The 18,025-nt window shown below is 38.6% G+C and overlaps 1 protein-coding gene across 2 annotated transcripts in view; it reads right to left on the reverse strand.

Annotated features, from left to right (window-relative positions):
* Positions 1 to 646: 646 nt before the first annotated feature.
* Positions 647 to 18,025, reverse strand: part of LOC106093438 (protein spaetzle) — a 108,412-nt gene continuing 91,033 nt past the window's right edge. For both annotated transcript variants that reach the window (XM_059362881.1, XM_059362879.1), the window contains 4 exons: positions 12,264 to 12,300; positions 11,822 to 12,194; positions 11,485 to 11,765; positions 647 to 930 (listed from right to left, as the gene is read on the reverse strand). In XM_059362881.1, the coding sequence (XP_059218864.1) occupies positions 11,591 to 11,765; positions 11,822 to 12,194; positions 12,264 to 12,300 (585 nt within the window). In that variant the 3' untranslated portion in view covers positions 647 to 930; positions 11,485 to 11,590. The remainder of the gene's footprint in view (positions 931 to 11,484; positions 11,766 to 11,821; positions 12,195 to 12,263; positions 12,301 to 18,025) is intronic.

Below are 18,025 nucleotides of genomic sequence, written 5' to 3' on the forward strand. Positions count from 1 at the left end.
CACAATTACAATTTTATTTATTAAAAAACAAACAAAGACATGTGATACAATCTTCTTATGGCTATAGAAAATATAAAATAAACATATAAAAATCCTTACGCATCTAATTTTGAGTTTAGTACACATTTTTTTAAGTGAATTGGATACACAATTCTTTGTTTTTATTTAATGAAAAAAAAAATATTTTACAAATATTTAACAATTTCTAATGGGGCAATTATTAAAACAATATTTAAAAAAATATGTATATATATGTAACTTTACAACACAAAACAAAATGTCCACATATTGTGGTGAGGTATGAGATATAGCTGAACCAGACACCATAATGTGACTAAAAACCCGGAAATTAAATAGTGGTTGGTGGTTACAGCCATGTAGATTCATGCTCACATAGATTCATACCTTCAAGGACCCCGTCTAGGGACTTAGGGAGGCTCAATGTAACCAAATAAGAGGAATGTTATTTGCCAATTGCATTAATTTTAAGTGTAAAATATTTTTGGTTGAGTTTCGTTTTAGACATGGCATGTAATGGACTCACTATGGAAAGCCATTATGTATTTTTTTTTAGTTTGTGACCCAAACAGTGTTTAGGAATCTCCAACCTGAGGAAAAACAATCCGTATATGTAAAAATTTTCAAGTATGACACCATATATTGAATTTTATTCGTTTGAAACATTTTTATGTAATATTTTCGTTAGTTCTTCGATGGTTACTCTCATATTTCTTTCGCAAACGATTTCCTACAAGGTCTTATATGCTAGAGTTTTAATTAAAAATAATTAAACCTAAGGTATGTGTCGGTGTGTTTATTGCTCGTGGTATAAATGACAATGTATGAAAGTGTGTTTATGTTTATAACTTTACCTAATTCTAAAGAAATGGATAGTTTGGCCTGCCATCCATCCTGTGAGTGTTTGGGTATCTGCAAAACATAAGAATCAAAAACAACACAAACAATTATTTAATTATCTATTTAGAATATGGCTTCAACAAAAAGGTTTCTTTAATTGGTAAAGCTATGTTTGACCTACATTTTTTGATGTAGGTCACTGTAGTTCCCACAAAAAGTGGTCATTTAGCATTCATTCTTAAAGCCCTAAGAGCTCTTATATGTATCCAATTGGGCTGAAATATGATACGTATAGAACATATGTTTATCCACTCCATCATCCTCACCAAATACCACAATTTGAAATCCGGCGAGAACATCTGTAACAATTTTCAGCAGTGGTTAGAAGTGTCGCACTGCGGCACGTCCTTCGGACTCAGCTATAAACAAGTAAAAGCGTGCTAAGTTCGGCCGGCCGAATCTAATATACCCTTCACCATAGATCGCATTTGTCAAGTTCTTTTCCCGATATCTCTTTTATGGCAAACAAAGGATTAAAGGAAACAATTGCTATAATATTGGAGCTATATCAAGTTATGGCCCGATTTGGACTATACTTTAACTGAATGTTGTGTAAAATTTCAACCAATTCGAGTAAGAATTGAGCCCTTTAGGGGCTCAAGAAGTAACATAGAGAGATCGGTTTATATGGAATCTTTATCAGACCATATTTGGGTCTGAATCGGTCTATAGCCACGTATGTTGAAGGTCATGGGAGAAGCCGTTGTACAAAATTTTATCAAAATTAGATAATAATTACGTCCTCTGGAGGCTCAAGAAGTCAAGACCCTAGATCGGTTTAAATGGCAGCTATATCAGGTAATTGGAAGTCATAATTTACCACGTCGTTCAAAATTTCCGCCAGATTGGATTGGATAATAATTGCGCCGTCTAGACGCTCAAGAAGACAAGACCACAGATAGGTTTATATGACAGCTATATAAGGTTATGAACCGATTTCAACCATACTTAGCACAGTTGTTGGAAGTCATAATAAAACACCGCATTTCATCCAAATCGAAGAAGAATTGTTGTTGTTGTTGTAGCAGTTTATTATACCCTCCACCCTAGGTCTGAATCGGTCTATAGCCACGTATGTTGAAGGTCATGGGAGAAGCCGTTGTACAAAATTTTATCAAAATTAGATAATAATTACGTCCTCTGGAGGCTCAAGAAGTCAAGACCCTAGATCGGTTTAAATGGCAGCTATATCAGGTAATTGGAAGTCATAATTTACCACGTCGTTCAAAATTTTAGCCAGATTGGATTGGATAATAATTGCGCCGTCTAGACGCTCAAGAAGTCAAGACCACAGATAGGTTTATATGACAGCTATATAAGGATATGAATCGATTTCAACCATACTTAGCACAGTTGTTGGAAGTCATAATAAAACACCGCATTTAATCCAAATCGAAGAAGAATTGTTGTTGTTGTTGTTGTAGCAGTTTATTATACCCTCCACCCTAGGATGGGGGTATTCTAATTTCGTCATTCTGTTTGTAACACCTCGAAATATGCGTCTAGGACCCCATAAAGTATAGTCATGTCATTTTTAGTCGATCTAGCCATGTCCGTTCGTCAGTCCGTCTGTCTGTCGAAAGCATGCTAACTTTCAAAGGAGTAAAGGAGTAAAGCCGCTTGAAATTTTGCACAAATACTTTTTATTAGTGTAGGTCTGTTGGGATTATATATGGGCCAAATCGATCCATGTTTTGATATAGCTGCCATATAAACCGATCTTGATTCTTGAATTTTTGAGCCTCTAGAAGACGCAATTCTTATCCGATTTTTTGAAATTTTGTAGTGTTTTGGTATCATTTCCAACAACTTCGCTAAGTATGGTTTACATCGGTCCATGTTTTGATATAGCTGCCATATAAACCGATCTTGGGTCTTGACTTCTTGAGCCTCTTGAGGGCGCAATTCTTAGCCGATTTAACTGAAATTTTGCACGTAGTATTTCGATGGCACTTCCAACAACTACGCTAAGGATGGTTTTAATCGGTCCATGTTTTGATATAGCTGCCATATAAACCGCTCTTGGGTCTAGACTTCTTCAGCCTCTAGAGGGCGCAATTCTCGTCCGATTTGACTGAAATTTTGCACATGGTGTTTTGGTATCACTTCCAACAACTGCGCTTGGTATGGTTCAAATCGGTTCATAATCTGGTATAGCTGTCATATGAACCGATCTTGGGTCTTGACTTCTTGAGCCAATAGAGCGCGCAATTCTCATCCGATTTTGCTGAAATTTTGCATGAGATGTTTTGTTGTGACTTCCAATAACTGTGCTAAGCATGGCGTAAATCGGTATAGAACCTGATATAGCTGCCATATAAACCGATCTGTGATCTAGACTTCTTGAGCCTCTAGAGGGCGCAATTCTTATCCAATTTGGCTGAAATTTTGTACAACGGTTTCTCTCAACCCTCAACATACGTGTCTAATATGGTCTGAGTCAATCAATAGCTTCATACAGCTCCCATATAAACCTACCTCCCGATTGTGCTTCTTGAGCCCCCACAAGGCGCAATTCTTATCCGAATGAACTGAAATATTACACATTAACTTCCACATTGTTCAGCCGGAACGTAATTCAGCCAGAACTACTCTGGTTTGCCGGGGAAGGTCGATTTCTTCAGGTGCAATGGGAGGCGGTCGTTCTCCAAGAACTGCATTCACCCGGTAGCCAATTACCGCATCTGCTACCGTGTCTGCATGAATGTTGTTTAGACCTGCTTGATATGCTGCTTGATCTATTGGTTCTCTTGTAGCGCTGAACCTCACGCTCTAGATCATGTAGATCTACCTTAAGGTTCTGGGCGTGGAATATCTATCCACAAGATGATGATTTGGATGGTCTCTGCGATAACAGCCCAAAAGGTATTGCTCAGACAGCATGTAGTTATGTCTTCGCACTGCTAGGATCTTTGTCTCTTGATGGAGGTGGTCCACATGAGAACTGAGGAGACAGCCCGTCGCAGTTCGCAGGGCGGCATTCTGACAGATCTGAATATACGAATATTTGAAGAAGAATTGTGCCCTCTAGCGGCTCAAAAAATCAAGATCCAAGATCGGTTTATATGGCAGCTATATCAAAACATGGACCGATCATTTACAATCCCAACAGACATACACTATAGAGAAGTATTTGTGCGAAATTGCAAGCCGCTAGTTATTCTCCTTTAAAAGGTAGCGTGCTTTCGACAGACAGACGGACGGACATGGCTAGATCGCGACGATCAAGAATATATATACCATATGGGGTATTAAACGAATATTTCAAGGAGTCACAAACAGAATGGTATACCCCCATCCTATGGTGGAGAGTATAAAAAGAGGTCCCTGAACATTGAGCTTAAAACTTAAACCGGACAGCACTCATTGATATTTGAGAAGTGCGCCCCTGTTCTTTGATGAAATGTTCATAAGCAAATTTGAATTTGAATTAATGTGCTCAAAAATGCAATTGGCACATCGATCTATATGACAGCCCCAAACCACACGGCAATCAAAATTTAAGCGTAAACGCAAAACATACCACTTCCACGAGCTCAAGTAGAAGAATGGGACATCCTATATCCATATAGTTCGATCTGTATCATTTTCGCCAAAAAGTGTCGAAAGTTTTAAGATAACTACCTACGAGTATTTTAAATTTAAGGAAATAGGGTACAAAATACCCCACACACGTCAGCCCATTGGGCTCATTCAAAAACTTAAGCATCTTTTGGACAAAAGACGGTTCTTCGCCAAAGCGAATCGCTGCAACACATTTTGTAAGTGCAGCCATAGAATCACACGTTCTCTCTCGCCTCCAAAAAATGTTATCAATCCCATGGCAGCCCGAAGAAACCCTTCATCGGCCTGGAGCTGCCACCTCAGTGTAAATGTTCTTGTCCGTGCCGGGATTAAAGAAAACCCCGGATCCTGGTATTATTCGGTTTGCCATAACCGACTCCGCCGTCGGACGTTGTCTTTGAGGTTTAACCGGTGCATTGCCGTTTTTGCTCTGACCTTACATTATCACGGGAGTTTAGTCATATTCAGTGCATATGTTGCAAGTTGCGGTGCCAACATAGACAGAAGTGAGTTACAAGCGTCCAAGGGGCCATTCTGATTTCTCCCGTGCGGCAATATAAGCAACAGCAACAAACCAGTTCCAATAACGCAGGGGAGTGCATCTTGCTTGCATTTGAATTGCAATGGTCTCCGAGGCAAAATCGACGAAATTGTAGACTTTTTAAGTCGGAAGAACATAATGGTTGCAGCGATCCAGGAGACAAAACTGACAAACACCTGCAGCCTGCACAGTTTTTACGGTCACAATGCTCTACGTTAGATTCGCAGATATCGGCCTTCGTGGTACAGCATTCCGTGCAGTATGGATCCATCTCGCCGGCGATAGTGACCTCAACACGGTTGGCAGGTGTGGCCAAGCTTACAAGGCAGAAATAAGTGGGATACTGTCTGGCCATATTCGTCTGCTTCTAGGAGACTTTAGTGCGCATCACGTTTTATGGTATTCTCCCCTGGGTAACGACCAGCGGGGCATAACTTTGACAGAGCGGATTGAAGGTTTCATCTTTTGCACGGTGAATAAAGATGCCCCCACTAGGATTACGAGGCGATGCGGAAGTTGTGGCTGGAACAATTGGAGCAATGTAACTTGGGTACCGGTGTAGGCAAGCTGTGGTCTAATGTTAAGTCACTTTCGAACCTTGGAAGAAGTGACGACAGAACCTCAGTCACTTGTAGTGACGTTAATGTGACTGACCCGATGAGGTGCACCAGGTTGTTCAACCGTCAATTTATTGTGCACCCTTTGAGTGACAAAGCTAGGAGGAGAGTCAACCGTCGCATCCGTGGTCTCCAAGCCGATTGACAGCCATCATAATTTACCGTGGACGAAGTTACGAATGTCATCCGTGGCTCCAAGTCGTCGAAAGAGAAAGAGCGGAATCCCTTCATTGATGCTGAAGAATCTGGATTTACCCGTAGTCGATTACCTTACAACTGACCTCAAATTGTCTTTGACCACTATTGTGGTATAAAAATCGGTTTCAAACACGATATTAATTGGTCCAATTAATTCCTTATTGGAAACTGCTTTAATCACAAATTGATAATATCAATCACAGTTTTTAAAAAAGGTGATTGAAAAAAATGTTCAAATAAAAATATGCATATTTAACTAAAACAAGCTAAAGCGTGATAAGTTCGGCCGGGCCAAATCTTGGGAACCCACCACCATGGATTCTGCTAAGAACCTATACAAAGTAGATTTAGTTGAAAGGCATAAACTTTCTACATGCCAAACTTCTGCCAAACCATCAAAAATTAAAGCTTCTATGAAACGAACAGGATAATTGAGAGACTAATTTATATGCGAGCTATATAGGGTTATAGACTGATTTAGACCATACTTGGCACAGTTGTTCGAAGGCATAGCAAACACTTAACATGCAAAATTTCAGCCAAATCGGACAAAAAAATACGGCTTGTAAGGGCCCAAGGAGTCAAATCGGCAGATCGGTTTATATGGGAGCTATATCAGGTTATAGGCTGATTTTCAACGTACTTTGCAAACTTGTTGAAAATAATAACAGAACGTTGCATGCGAAATTTCAGCAAAATCGGACAAAAAGTCAAATCAGGAGATCGGTTTATATGGTAGCTATATCTAAATCTGAACCGATATGGCCCATTTGCAATCCCCAAAGACATACAGGGTGGCTGATGAATATTGCTACAATGATGAATATTGCTACATTTTTTTTTCGGTGTATGGAATACATTTTTCTTTTATTCATGTTAAATTAAATTATTAAATTAATTATTAAATTATTATTAATTAAATTAATTAATTAATTAATTAAATTAATTATTAAATTATTATTATTAAATAGAAAAAAAGTTATTACATTTTTTTTTGGTAGCGGCTTTCATCAGCCACCCTGTACATCAATACTAGTATCTGTGCAAAATTTAAAGCGGCTAGCTCTACGCGTTCGACCGCTATAGTGATTTCGACAAACGGACAGACGGACGGACCTATCTAGATCGACTCGGAATGTCGAGACGATTAAGAATATATATACTTTTCGGGGTCTTAGACAAAAATTTCGAAGTACAAATGGAATGAGTAGATGAGACTAGATGCTAACCTCTGCGCTACGGTGGCCTCTTTAAACATTTATATAGAACATGTTATAATGAGATCGGTGCTAAAAAATCCATTATGTCAATAATATGCATATTTTAATCATGAATGAGATTAGAATTGCGTCTATAAATTTAAAAAGGTAGTCGAAAGACAGTTTATTGGGAAGTTTTATCTTCTATATATAGAAAGTATTTATGAAAATTTCGAGCGGTTAGAGTTTTTCAAAAGTTTTCTGGCCTTCACTGCCAAATCGTCTGCCCTTTCATTCCCCCTTCTTTTTACACTCCGAGATTGTTCGTGACCCTACCGTCCTGGTTGATATTGCTCTTATGGCCATTTTACTGTCCGTAAAGATGTTCACAATCGACGTCCTCGCGTTCCGTTCGGACCATATTAAGACATAGTTGCCATACAGACCGATCTCTTGAAATAGGTGCTTAAAGCCATTTGTCAATTTAGGGTCTTAAGCCTACAAAGAGCGAATTTTTTAACCGCTGGGACTGGTATAAAATTTCTGGACATCTAAGCCAATTATGGGTCCAAAACCTTTAATTGATTAAATCGGCAGCTCTGGACCGATCAAGGCCAAATTAAAGAAGGATGTCGAAGGGCCTAACACAACTCACTGTCCCAAAATTTGGCAAAATCGGATAATAAATGCGCCTTTTATGGGCGCAAAGCCTTAAATCGAAAGATCGGTCTATACGGCATCTATATCCAAAACTGGACCGATCTGGGTCAAATTAAAGAAGAATGTCGAAGGACCTAACACAACTCACAAATTTCAGCAAAATCAGATAATAAATGTGGCTTTTGTGGGATTAAGACCCTACCCGCTTATGGACCAAAAAATAATCTGTGCAAAATTTCCGCTCAATATCTCTATTTTTAAAGATTGTAGCGTGATTTCAACAGACAGACGGACGGACATGGCTAGATCGTTTTAGACTTTTACGCTGATCAAGAATATATATACTTTATAAGTTCGGAAATGGATATTTCGATGTGTTGCAAACGGAATGACAAAATGAATATACCCCCATTCTTCGGTGCTGGGTATAAAAAGTTTGTAGTTTAGGCCGTTGTTGATTAATTGACAAAGATAAAACATTTAATTATATTTATTTATAACTGTTGTTTAAGATTCAATTAAAAAATTTATTGAATCAATTATTATTCCCTCCACCATAAGATGGGGGCTATACTAATTTCGTCATTCTAATTGTAACTACTCGAAATATTCGTGTGAGACCCCATAAAGTATATATATTCTTGATCGTAGTGAACTTTTATGTCGATCTAGCCATGTCCGTCCGTCTGTCCGTCCGTCCGTCCGTCTGTCTGTCGAAAGCACGCTAACTTCCGAAGGAGTAAAGCTAGCCGCTTGAAATTGTGCACAAATACTTGTTATTAGTGTAGGTCGGTTGGTATTGTAAATGGGCCATATCGGTCCATGTTTTGATATAGCTGCCATATAAACCGATCTTGGGTCTTGACTTCTTGAGCCTCTAGAGTGCGCAATTCTTATCCGATTGGGATGAAGTTTTGCACGACGTGTTTTGTTATTATATACAACAACTGTGCCAAGAATGGTTCAAATCGGTCCATAACCTGATATAGCTGCCATATAAACCGATCTAGGGTCTTGACTTCTTGAGCCTCTAGAGTGTGCAATTCTTACCCGATTGGAATAAATTTTTGCACGACGTATTTTGTTATAACATCCAACAATTGTGCCAAGTATGGTCCAAATCGGTCCATAACCTGATATAGCTGCCATATAAACCGATCTTGGGTCTTGACTTCTTGAGCCTCTAGAGTGCGCAATTCTTATCCGATTTGAATGAATTTTTGCACGACGTGTTTTGTTACGATATCCAACAACTGTGCCAAGTATGGTTCAAATCGGTCCATAACCTTATATAGCTGTCATATAAACCGATCTTGGGTCTTGACTTCTTGAGCCTCTAGAGGGCGCAATTATTATCCGATTTGCCTGAAATTGTGTACGACGGATTCTCTCATGACCATTAACATACGTGTTTATTAAATTCTGAATCGGTCTATAGCCCGATACAGCTCCCATATAAATCGATCTCTCTATTTTACTTCTTGAGCCCACAAAGAGCGCAATTCTTATTCGAATTGGCTGACATTTTACACAGGTCTCCAACATATAATTTAATTGTGATCCAAACCGGACCATATCTTGATATCGCTCTAATAGAAGAGCAAATCTTTTCTTATATCCTTTTTTTGCCTAAGAAGAGATGCCGGGAAAAGATCTCGACAAATGCGATCCATGGTGGAGGGTATATAAGATTCGGCCCGGCCGAACTTAGCACGCTTTTAGTTGTTTTTTAATTGAAAATATCACAAATTTCAATCACAAGAAGTCAAGACCCAAGATCGGTTTATATTGCAGCTATATCACATCGAAATATCCATTCCGACCCTATAAAGTATATATTCTTGATCAGCATAAAAATCTAAGACGATCAAGACATGTCCGTCCGTCTGTCTGTTGAAATCACGCTGCAGTCTTTAAAAATTGAGATATTGAGCTGAAACTTTGCACAGATTCTTTTTTTGTCCATAAGCAGGTTAAGTTCGAAGATGGGCTATATCGGACTATATCTTGATATAGCCCCCATATAGACCGATCCTCCGATTTAGGGTCTTAGGCCTACAAAAGCCACATTTATTATCCGATTTTGCTGAAATTCGGGACAGTGAATTGTGTTAGGACCAGCGACATCCTTCGCCTATTTGGCCCAGATCGGTCCAGATTTGGATATAGCTGCCATATAGACCGATTTCTTGATTTAAGGTTTTGTGCCCATAAAATGCTCATTTATTGTCTTCTTCTGCAATATCGCACAGATCGGTTCAGATTTGGATATAGCTGCCATATAGACCGATATCTAGGTTTTAGGTTTTGGGGCCATAAAAGACGCATTTATTGTCCGATGTCGGTGAAATTTGAGACAGTGAGTTAAGTTAGGTTCTTCGACTCCTTTCTTCAATTTTGCTCGGATCGGTCCAGATTTGAATATAGCTGCCATATAGACCGATCTCTCAATTTAAGGTTTTGGGCCCATAAAAGAGGCATTTATTGTCCGATTTCACTGAAATTTGACAGAGTGACTTATGATAGGCTTTCGACACCCGTGTCGAATATGGTTCAGATCGGTTTATTTTTAGATATAGCTACTGCACTTATTAGTATTTGGTCCAAATCGGTCCAATAACTGATATGGGGCATAAGGTATGAAAGTTTCAACGAATTTTGATGAAAGGTGGTTTATATATATACCCGAGGTGGTAGGTATCCAAAGTTCGGCCCGGCCGAACTTAACGCCTTTTTACTTCTTTTTATTGAAAATGACAAAAATTTCAATCACGATCGTAATTGGAAAAAAAAACGTATTCAGTAAAAATTGATTGAGTCAATTATTTTTTAATTGAAAATTTCCTTAATTTCAATCACAATCGTAATTGAAAAAAAAAATTTAATGAAAACATTTTCAATAAAATGTTAGTGATATTTTTTTCTGTGATCTCGAGAGTGAGAAAGAGAGAGTGATCTCGCTACTGAAGCCTGGAAAGGACACGAGCAAGAAAGTCAAAACGCTTGATGGACTACTCCTTCCGAGCCTCGTTGGAGAATTCCCATTCGGCGAACGTGAACATGGAAATGCAATGCAGTGCATACACAACAAATACTTAGCATGCCACCACCGTACACTGACAAAGATACCTGCAGACGCAAAAGCGCAAATTGGTTGAGAGAAATATGCATATTTAAATATCAAACAAAACATCCCTTGCTAACTTTTGGAAAAATAGACTAAAGTGCGGTTATCAGATGAAAGATAATTAATGAAGCTATATGTAAATTTGATGGGATAATGCTTATAGAAGCGTAAACGGGCATAACGGATGAAAGATATCTATAAAAGTTATATCCAAATCTCATCTGATCTGTTCCAATCTCATAAGCGTTCGTACTCAGGCCAAACAAATGGCATGTGCGAAATTGGAAACTAAATGTGACCAGTTGCTTGATCACAAGAATAACTAGACAAACATAGCGACATGATGCATTCGAATCAGGAAGTGATTCTGGGTTGATCGGTATTCATAGCAATGGGTCAAGCTCTGCTCCTTTTTAAAGCTATGAACTAATGCAAAACGTTATAATACCTTGTACTACAGTAGTGGCGTATAGTGTAACTAACTTGTATTAAAATATGGATTCTAATGCTAAAGCATCACGCTCTGGTTTGGGCGTCGTTTAAAGCAATCAATTTATTAATGTCGAAGCTAAAACTGCTAAACCTGTTGCACATCGATATAATAAATAGTACCATTTGAATGCAAATTATTTCCCCACGACATTAGTCTGTATTACTCACCTAAAATCACATTTGAGTAGAATAAAAATTAAATCGATACAATTTCAGCTCCAGAGTACAGTGGTTGTGCCGATAATTGATGATGTTTGCACTTGCGCTGATGATCTCAGCCGGATCTTAGAACACATTTGCAACATGATGGCATCTTGAATTGATCGCGGATGACGGTTTCATTTGTAAAGGCCACCAGAGATCGATAGATATAGCTTTGCTTGCAGGTGGCTGTATACCGGTTGGGTACCTGTAGCCCGTTGCTTTCACCACAAGTGGAACCTTCGTTACTGAAAGGACAAATTGAAACTCAATGCTAGACAAAGAATATTTTCAAAGGACTTACATGCATTCCTCGATACGAATGCCTTGCTTGTAATTGGGTATATTCACAATTATTAGCCAGTTGTAGTCTTTGTTAAGACCTGCCTGCGGATAGATAACTCTGGTGCGAGTCTTACATAAGTATTCCTCATGTGGTTCGCTGTTCATGCGCTGGCTGATGTTTTGTGGAATAACAAGGTCTTCACCAAAGAATATTTCCAAATTTGAAAATTTCTTCTTAATAACTTTTTCCAAATAGGTCCGTTCCGGATAGTTGCGTAAATTGGTACAGAACGACTTTTCGCCGTGTTCACCATCCTTCTCGACGCAATCATCTGAGTTGACTGTGAAATTAGCGTCATCCTTTCCAGGTTCTTCGGTGGGGAAGAAGGTGGCTAAAAACATGAAATAATTGGATCATTAGTGATGGGTTGGACCTTTGCAAAAACCAAGATAGGACTTACGAGATTGTTTGTTGTTGGGATTTCCCAAGGATTCATTCTAAAATGATAAAAACCAAAAAAAATAATTAATTGAAATCTAATAATGAATTAGCAGTAATAGTATAAAATAGTGTAAATAGTGTAAAGTAATAGTGTTCGTTATACTCTTTTCATTGTATATGTGTAAGTTCGATTTACAGAAATACAAAATTGGGGAATAATGACCAAAATTGATAAATATATACCCACAGAGGACAAACTTTTATTTCTCTTTTTTGGTAATATATATTTACATATATACATATGTACACCTAATTGACAATCTTATAAATAACAAGTAAAAGCGTGCTAAGTTCGGCCGGGCCGAATCTTATATACCCTCCACCATGGATCGCATTTGTCGAGTTCTTTTCCCGACATCTCTTCTTAGGATATAAGAAAAGAGTTGCTCTGCTATTAAAACGATATCAAGATATGGTCCGGTTCGGACCACAATTAAATTATATGTTAGAGACCTGTGTAAAATTTCAGCCAATTCGTATAAGAATTGCGGCCATTGGGGCTCACGAAGTAAAATAGAGAGAACGATTTATATGGGATCTGTATCGGGCTATAGACCGATTCAGACCATTATAAACACGTTTGTTGATGGTCATGAGAGGATCCGTCGTACAAAATTTCAGGCATATCGGATAATAATTGCGACCTCTAGGGGTCAAGAAGTCAAGATCCCAGATCGGTTTATATGGCAGCTATATCAGGTTATGAACCGATTTGAACCTTATTTGACACAGTTGTTGAAAATAAAAATAAAATACGTCATGCAAAATTTCAGCTAAATCGGATAGGAATTGAGCCCTCTAGAAGCTCAAGAAGTCAAATCCCCAGATCTGTTTTTATGACAGCTATATCAGTTTATGGACCGATTTCAACCATACTTGGCACAGTTGTTGGATATCATAACAAAACACGTCGTGCGAAATTCCATTCCAATCGGATAAGAATTGCGCCCTCTAGAGGCGCAAGAAGTCAAGACCCAAGATCGGTTTATATGGCAGCTATATCAGCTTATGGACCGTTTTGAACCATACTTGGCACAGTTATTGGATATCATAACAAAACACGTCGTGCAAAATTTCATTCCAATCGGATAAGAATTGCGCACTCTAGAGGCTCAAGAAGTCAAGACCCAAGATCGGTTTATATGGCAGCTATATCAAAACATGGACCGATATGGCCCATTTACAATACCAACCGACCTACACTAATAAGAAGTATTTGTGCAAAATTTCAAGCGGCTAGCTTTACTCCTTCGGTAGTTAGCGAGCTTTCGACAGACAGACGGACGGACGGACGGACAGACGGACGGACAGACGGACGGACATGGCTAGATCGACATAAAATGTCACGACGATCAAGAATATATATACTTTATGGGGTCTCAGACGAATATTTCAAGTAGTTACAAACAGAATGACGAAATTAGTATACCCCCCATCTTATGGTGGAGGGTATAAAAATGAATTTGTGTTTGTTTGTAGATTTGTTTGTTTGTATGTTTGTGTGTTCCTTATAGACTCAGAAACGGCTGAACCGATTTTCTTGAAATTTTCACAGATGGTGCATAATGATCCCGTGGTGAAAATAGGGTACTACATTTTTTGATATATGAAGGGTGGCGGACCCTCCCCCTTACCCTAATTTTCAGAAACGAAAGATTTCGGAGATGGGTGGTGCGATTTAAGCGAAATTTTGTATGCTCTCATATAGTACCCTAAAAATAAAAATTTGGTATCCAAATTTCGCCAAATGGGGTACCTAGGGGGGTTGCCCCACCCTAAAACCTACCAAACATATATTTAGCCCAATCACGACAATATGGGACTCAAATGAAAGCTATTTAGGATAAGAAAACGTATCTGATATCCAATTGTCGGACCAAGTGCTAGGGGGACCACACCAAAACACCCCTAAATCGAACATATATACCGACCATGGCAATATGGGACACAAGTGAAAGGTATTTGCGAGTAGAATACGAATCTGATATCAAAATGTGGGACCACGTTCCCCCAAACTGGACTTATTTAACTTATTTACTGACCATAGGAAAATTGAGCTTAAATAAAAGGTATTTGAATGTAGAATACGAATCTGATATCCAAATTTGGGGCCAAGTGTTTGGGGGGCCGCCTCTCACCAAAAACATCCCCCAAAGGGGACAAATTTACGACCATAGCAATATGGGGCTCAAATGAAAGGTCTTTGGGAGTAAAGCTCGACTTTGATATCAATATTCGGGAAAAGTGTCTATGGGGCCACGCCACTCCGACAACACCACCCAAATAGTAAGTATTTTCTGACTATTGCAATATGAGGCTCAAATAAGAGCGTTTTTAAAGTGGAGCACGAATCCGATATATATTTTCAAGGCCAACTCACTGAGTAGCCGCCCATCCCCCAAAACACCCCCAAGCCGGTCATTTTTGCCGACTATGGAAAAATGGGGATCAAATTAAAGTTTTGTGGGAGTAGACCACGCATCTGATATCAATATTAGGGGCCAAATGTCTAGCGGACGTCCCACCATCATAACAACCCCCAAATAGGACGTATTTACTCACCAAGACAATTTGGGTCTTAAAAAGAGTGGAATTAAATATTTATAGTTTTTAGGGCCAATACCCCAAACCGGACATATTTGCTGACTTTTGCAATAAGGAGTTTAAATGAGATTAGAAAACGAATTTGATATCCAATTTTGAGGGCAATGGTAATATGGGGTTCAAATAAATGATATATAGATATATGAGAATAGAGCACGTTGCTGATATATCTTCCAGGCTTAGTGTTTGGGTGACCACCCTAATCCCCAAAAACACCCCTAAATCGGGCATATTTACCGACAATATCCATGTGAAGCTAAATGAAAGGTATTGAGAGATAGAGCAAGATTTGATACCTATTTTCGGGACCAATTTTCTGGGGGTCTACCCCTCTCCCAAAATACCCCACAAACAGCAATTTTTTAGTGACCATCACAATATGGGGTTCAAATAAATAATAAAAACGTATTTTGGGGCCATGTGTTTGGGTGACGCCTCATCCTGTAAACTCCTCTTAAGCCAATGATAATATGGGGTTTAAATAAGTGGTATTTGGGAGAAGTGCACGATGCTGATATTTTTTCAGGGTCAAGTATCTGAGGGACCACCTCTCCCCCGAAAACACCACTAAATCAGATATCATCAGAATACCGGGCTGAAATGAAGTAGTTTAAGAATGAAGAACACCTTACATCCAAACTTAAATACGTAGACCAATAAAGTTCATGAGGGATTCAGATAACGGCACTTATATTGTTAAACTGTCAAGTTAGCATGGTATATCACTAAAAGATCTTTAATTGTCCAAAATAAATATTCCAAGGAGACTTTTGTTCCATATAAAGTAAAAGAAGGCGCAGTGGAGCGGGCCCGGGTCAGCTAGTGTAAGATAAAAACAAGTAAAAGCGTGCTAAGTTCGCCCGGGCCGAATCTTATATACCCTCCCCATAGATCGCATTTGTCGAGTTCTTTTCCCGATATCTCTTCTTAGGAAAACAAAGGATAAGAGAAAAGAAACATAGCAATGTTATTCGAACAAAATCAAGTTATAGTTCATTTTGGATCATAAATGAACTGAATATTGGAGACCATAGTAGAAGTGATTCTGCAAAATTTCAGCCAAATCTAGTAAGAAATGTGCACTTTAGGGACTGAACAAATAAAATAGAGAGATCGGTTAATAGGGAAGCTGTATTAGGCTATAAACCAATACATGCCATATTCGACACGTATGTTAATGGTCATGAGAGAAGTCGTTGTACAAAATTTCAGCCAAATCGGATAATACTTACGCTTTTTAGAGGCTCAAGAATCAAGATCCCATATCGGTTTATATGGCAGCTATATCAGGTTATGGACCGATTTGTACTATTTGTTGAAAGTTGTAATAAAACACCTCATGCAAAATTTCAGCTAAATCGGAATAGGAATTGCTCCCTGTAGAGGCTCAAGAAGTCAAGATCCCAGATCGGTTTATATGGCAGCTATATCAGGTTATGGACCGATTTCAACCATACCCAGCACAGTTGTTGGAAGTCATAGTGGAACACCTCATTCAAAATTTCCGCCAAATGAGATAATAATTGCGTGCTCTAGTGGCCCAAGAATTCAAGACCCCAGATCGGTTTATATGACAGCTATATCAGGTTATGAACCGATTTCAACTATACTCAGCACAGTTGTTGGAAGTCATAGTGGAATACCTCATTCAAAATTTCCGCCAAATGAGATAAAAATTGTGTCCTCTAGTGGCTCAAGAAGTCAAGACCCGAGATCGGTTTATATAGCAGCTATATTAGGTTATGAACCGATTTCAACCATACTCAGCACAGTTGTTGGAAGTCATAGTGGAACACCTCATGCGAAATTTCCGTCAAATCGGATAAAAATCGTGCCCTCTAGGGGCTTAAGAATCAAGACCCGAGATCGGTCTATATGGCAGCTATACCAAAACATAGACCGATATAGCCCATTTACAATCCCTACCAACCTACACAAATAAGAAGTTTTTCTGCAAAATTTCAATCGGTTAGCTTTACTTCTTCGAAAGTAAGCGTGCTTTCGACAGACAGACGGACGGACGGACATGGCTTAATCGACTTAAAATAGCACGACGAACGAGAATATATACACTTTATAGGGTCTTAGTCGAATATTTCGAGGAGTTACAAACAGAATGACGAAATTAATATACCCCCATCCTATCATCCTATGGTGGAGGGTATAACAAGCAGAATCGACTGAATGTATTTGGGACGGGAAATTTGAGGGAAATCGAGTATTAAATACCCCTTTCATATGTTTATCAAGTTTTTTCGAGAAATGGGTTTCTAGGCAGCTACACAAAAAGAGATTTGGAAAATATTTGGCATATTGATCGTAAGATGTAATAATGTATCGGATTGTTCCAAATTTTAGTGAATTCAGAATTCCTTGTATGAGCTAAAGACAGGAGATTGGTACTCAAACTAGTCAAAATACATTAAGTTCGACCAGGTCGAATTTTATATATATAAAATTTTTTTTTTGTCAAAATCGGTGTAAACTACACCATTTTTAAACCCATTGCTGCTAAATCGTTCCATGGTAGTTGTTATATATGATTCGTTCTTTGCTTTTCATTTCTTTATAAACAGGAAAAGGATAATGTATAAGAATAGCTATGCTATTGGAGCTATGTCAAGTTATGGACCGATTTGGGGCATACTTAGTTTGGATGTTGGAGACCATCAGATAGCCACATCGGGGCTCAAGAAGTAAAATCAGGAGAAAGGTTTATATGGGAGCTACAACAGGTTATGAAGCGATTGAGACCATATTTCATATTTCATATTGAAGGCCATAGGAGAAGTCGTTGTGCAAAATGCCAGTCAAACAAGACAAGAATTGCGCTCTCCAGAGACTCAAGAAGTATAATCGGAAGATCGGTTTATTGAAAGACTAAATAAAACGCTACGTGCAAAATTTCAGCCAATTAAATAAGAATTGTGTCCTCAAAAAGTTAAAAAATTCAAATCGGGAGATGTGCTTATGCGGCAGCTGTATCAGGTTATGGTCTGATTTAGACCACATTTGGCGTAGTTGTTGCAAGTCATTCTAAAGCGATATGTGCAAGCTTTCACCCAAATCGGATAAGAATTGCGCTTTATCGAATCTCAAGAAGTCAAATTGGGAAAT

Source organism: Stomoxys calcitrans, chromosome 2, assembly GCF_963082655.1.
Source record: "Stomoxys calcitrans chromosome 2, idStoCalc2.1, whole genome shotgun sequence".
Lineage (NCBI taxonomy): Eukaryota > Metazoa > Arthropoda > Insecta > Diptera > Muscidae > Stomoxys > Stomoxys calcitrans.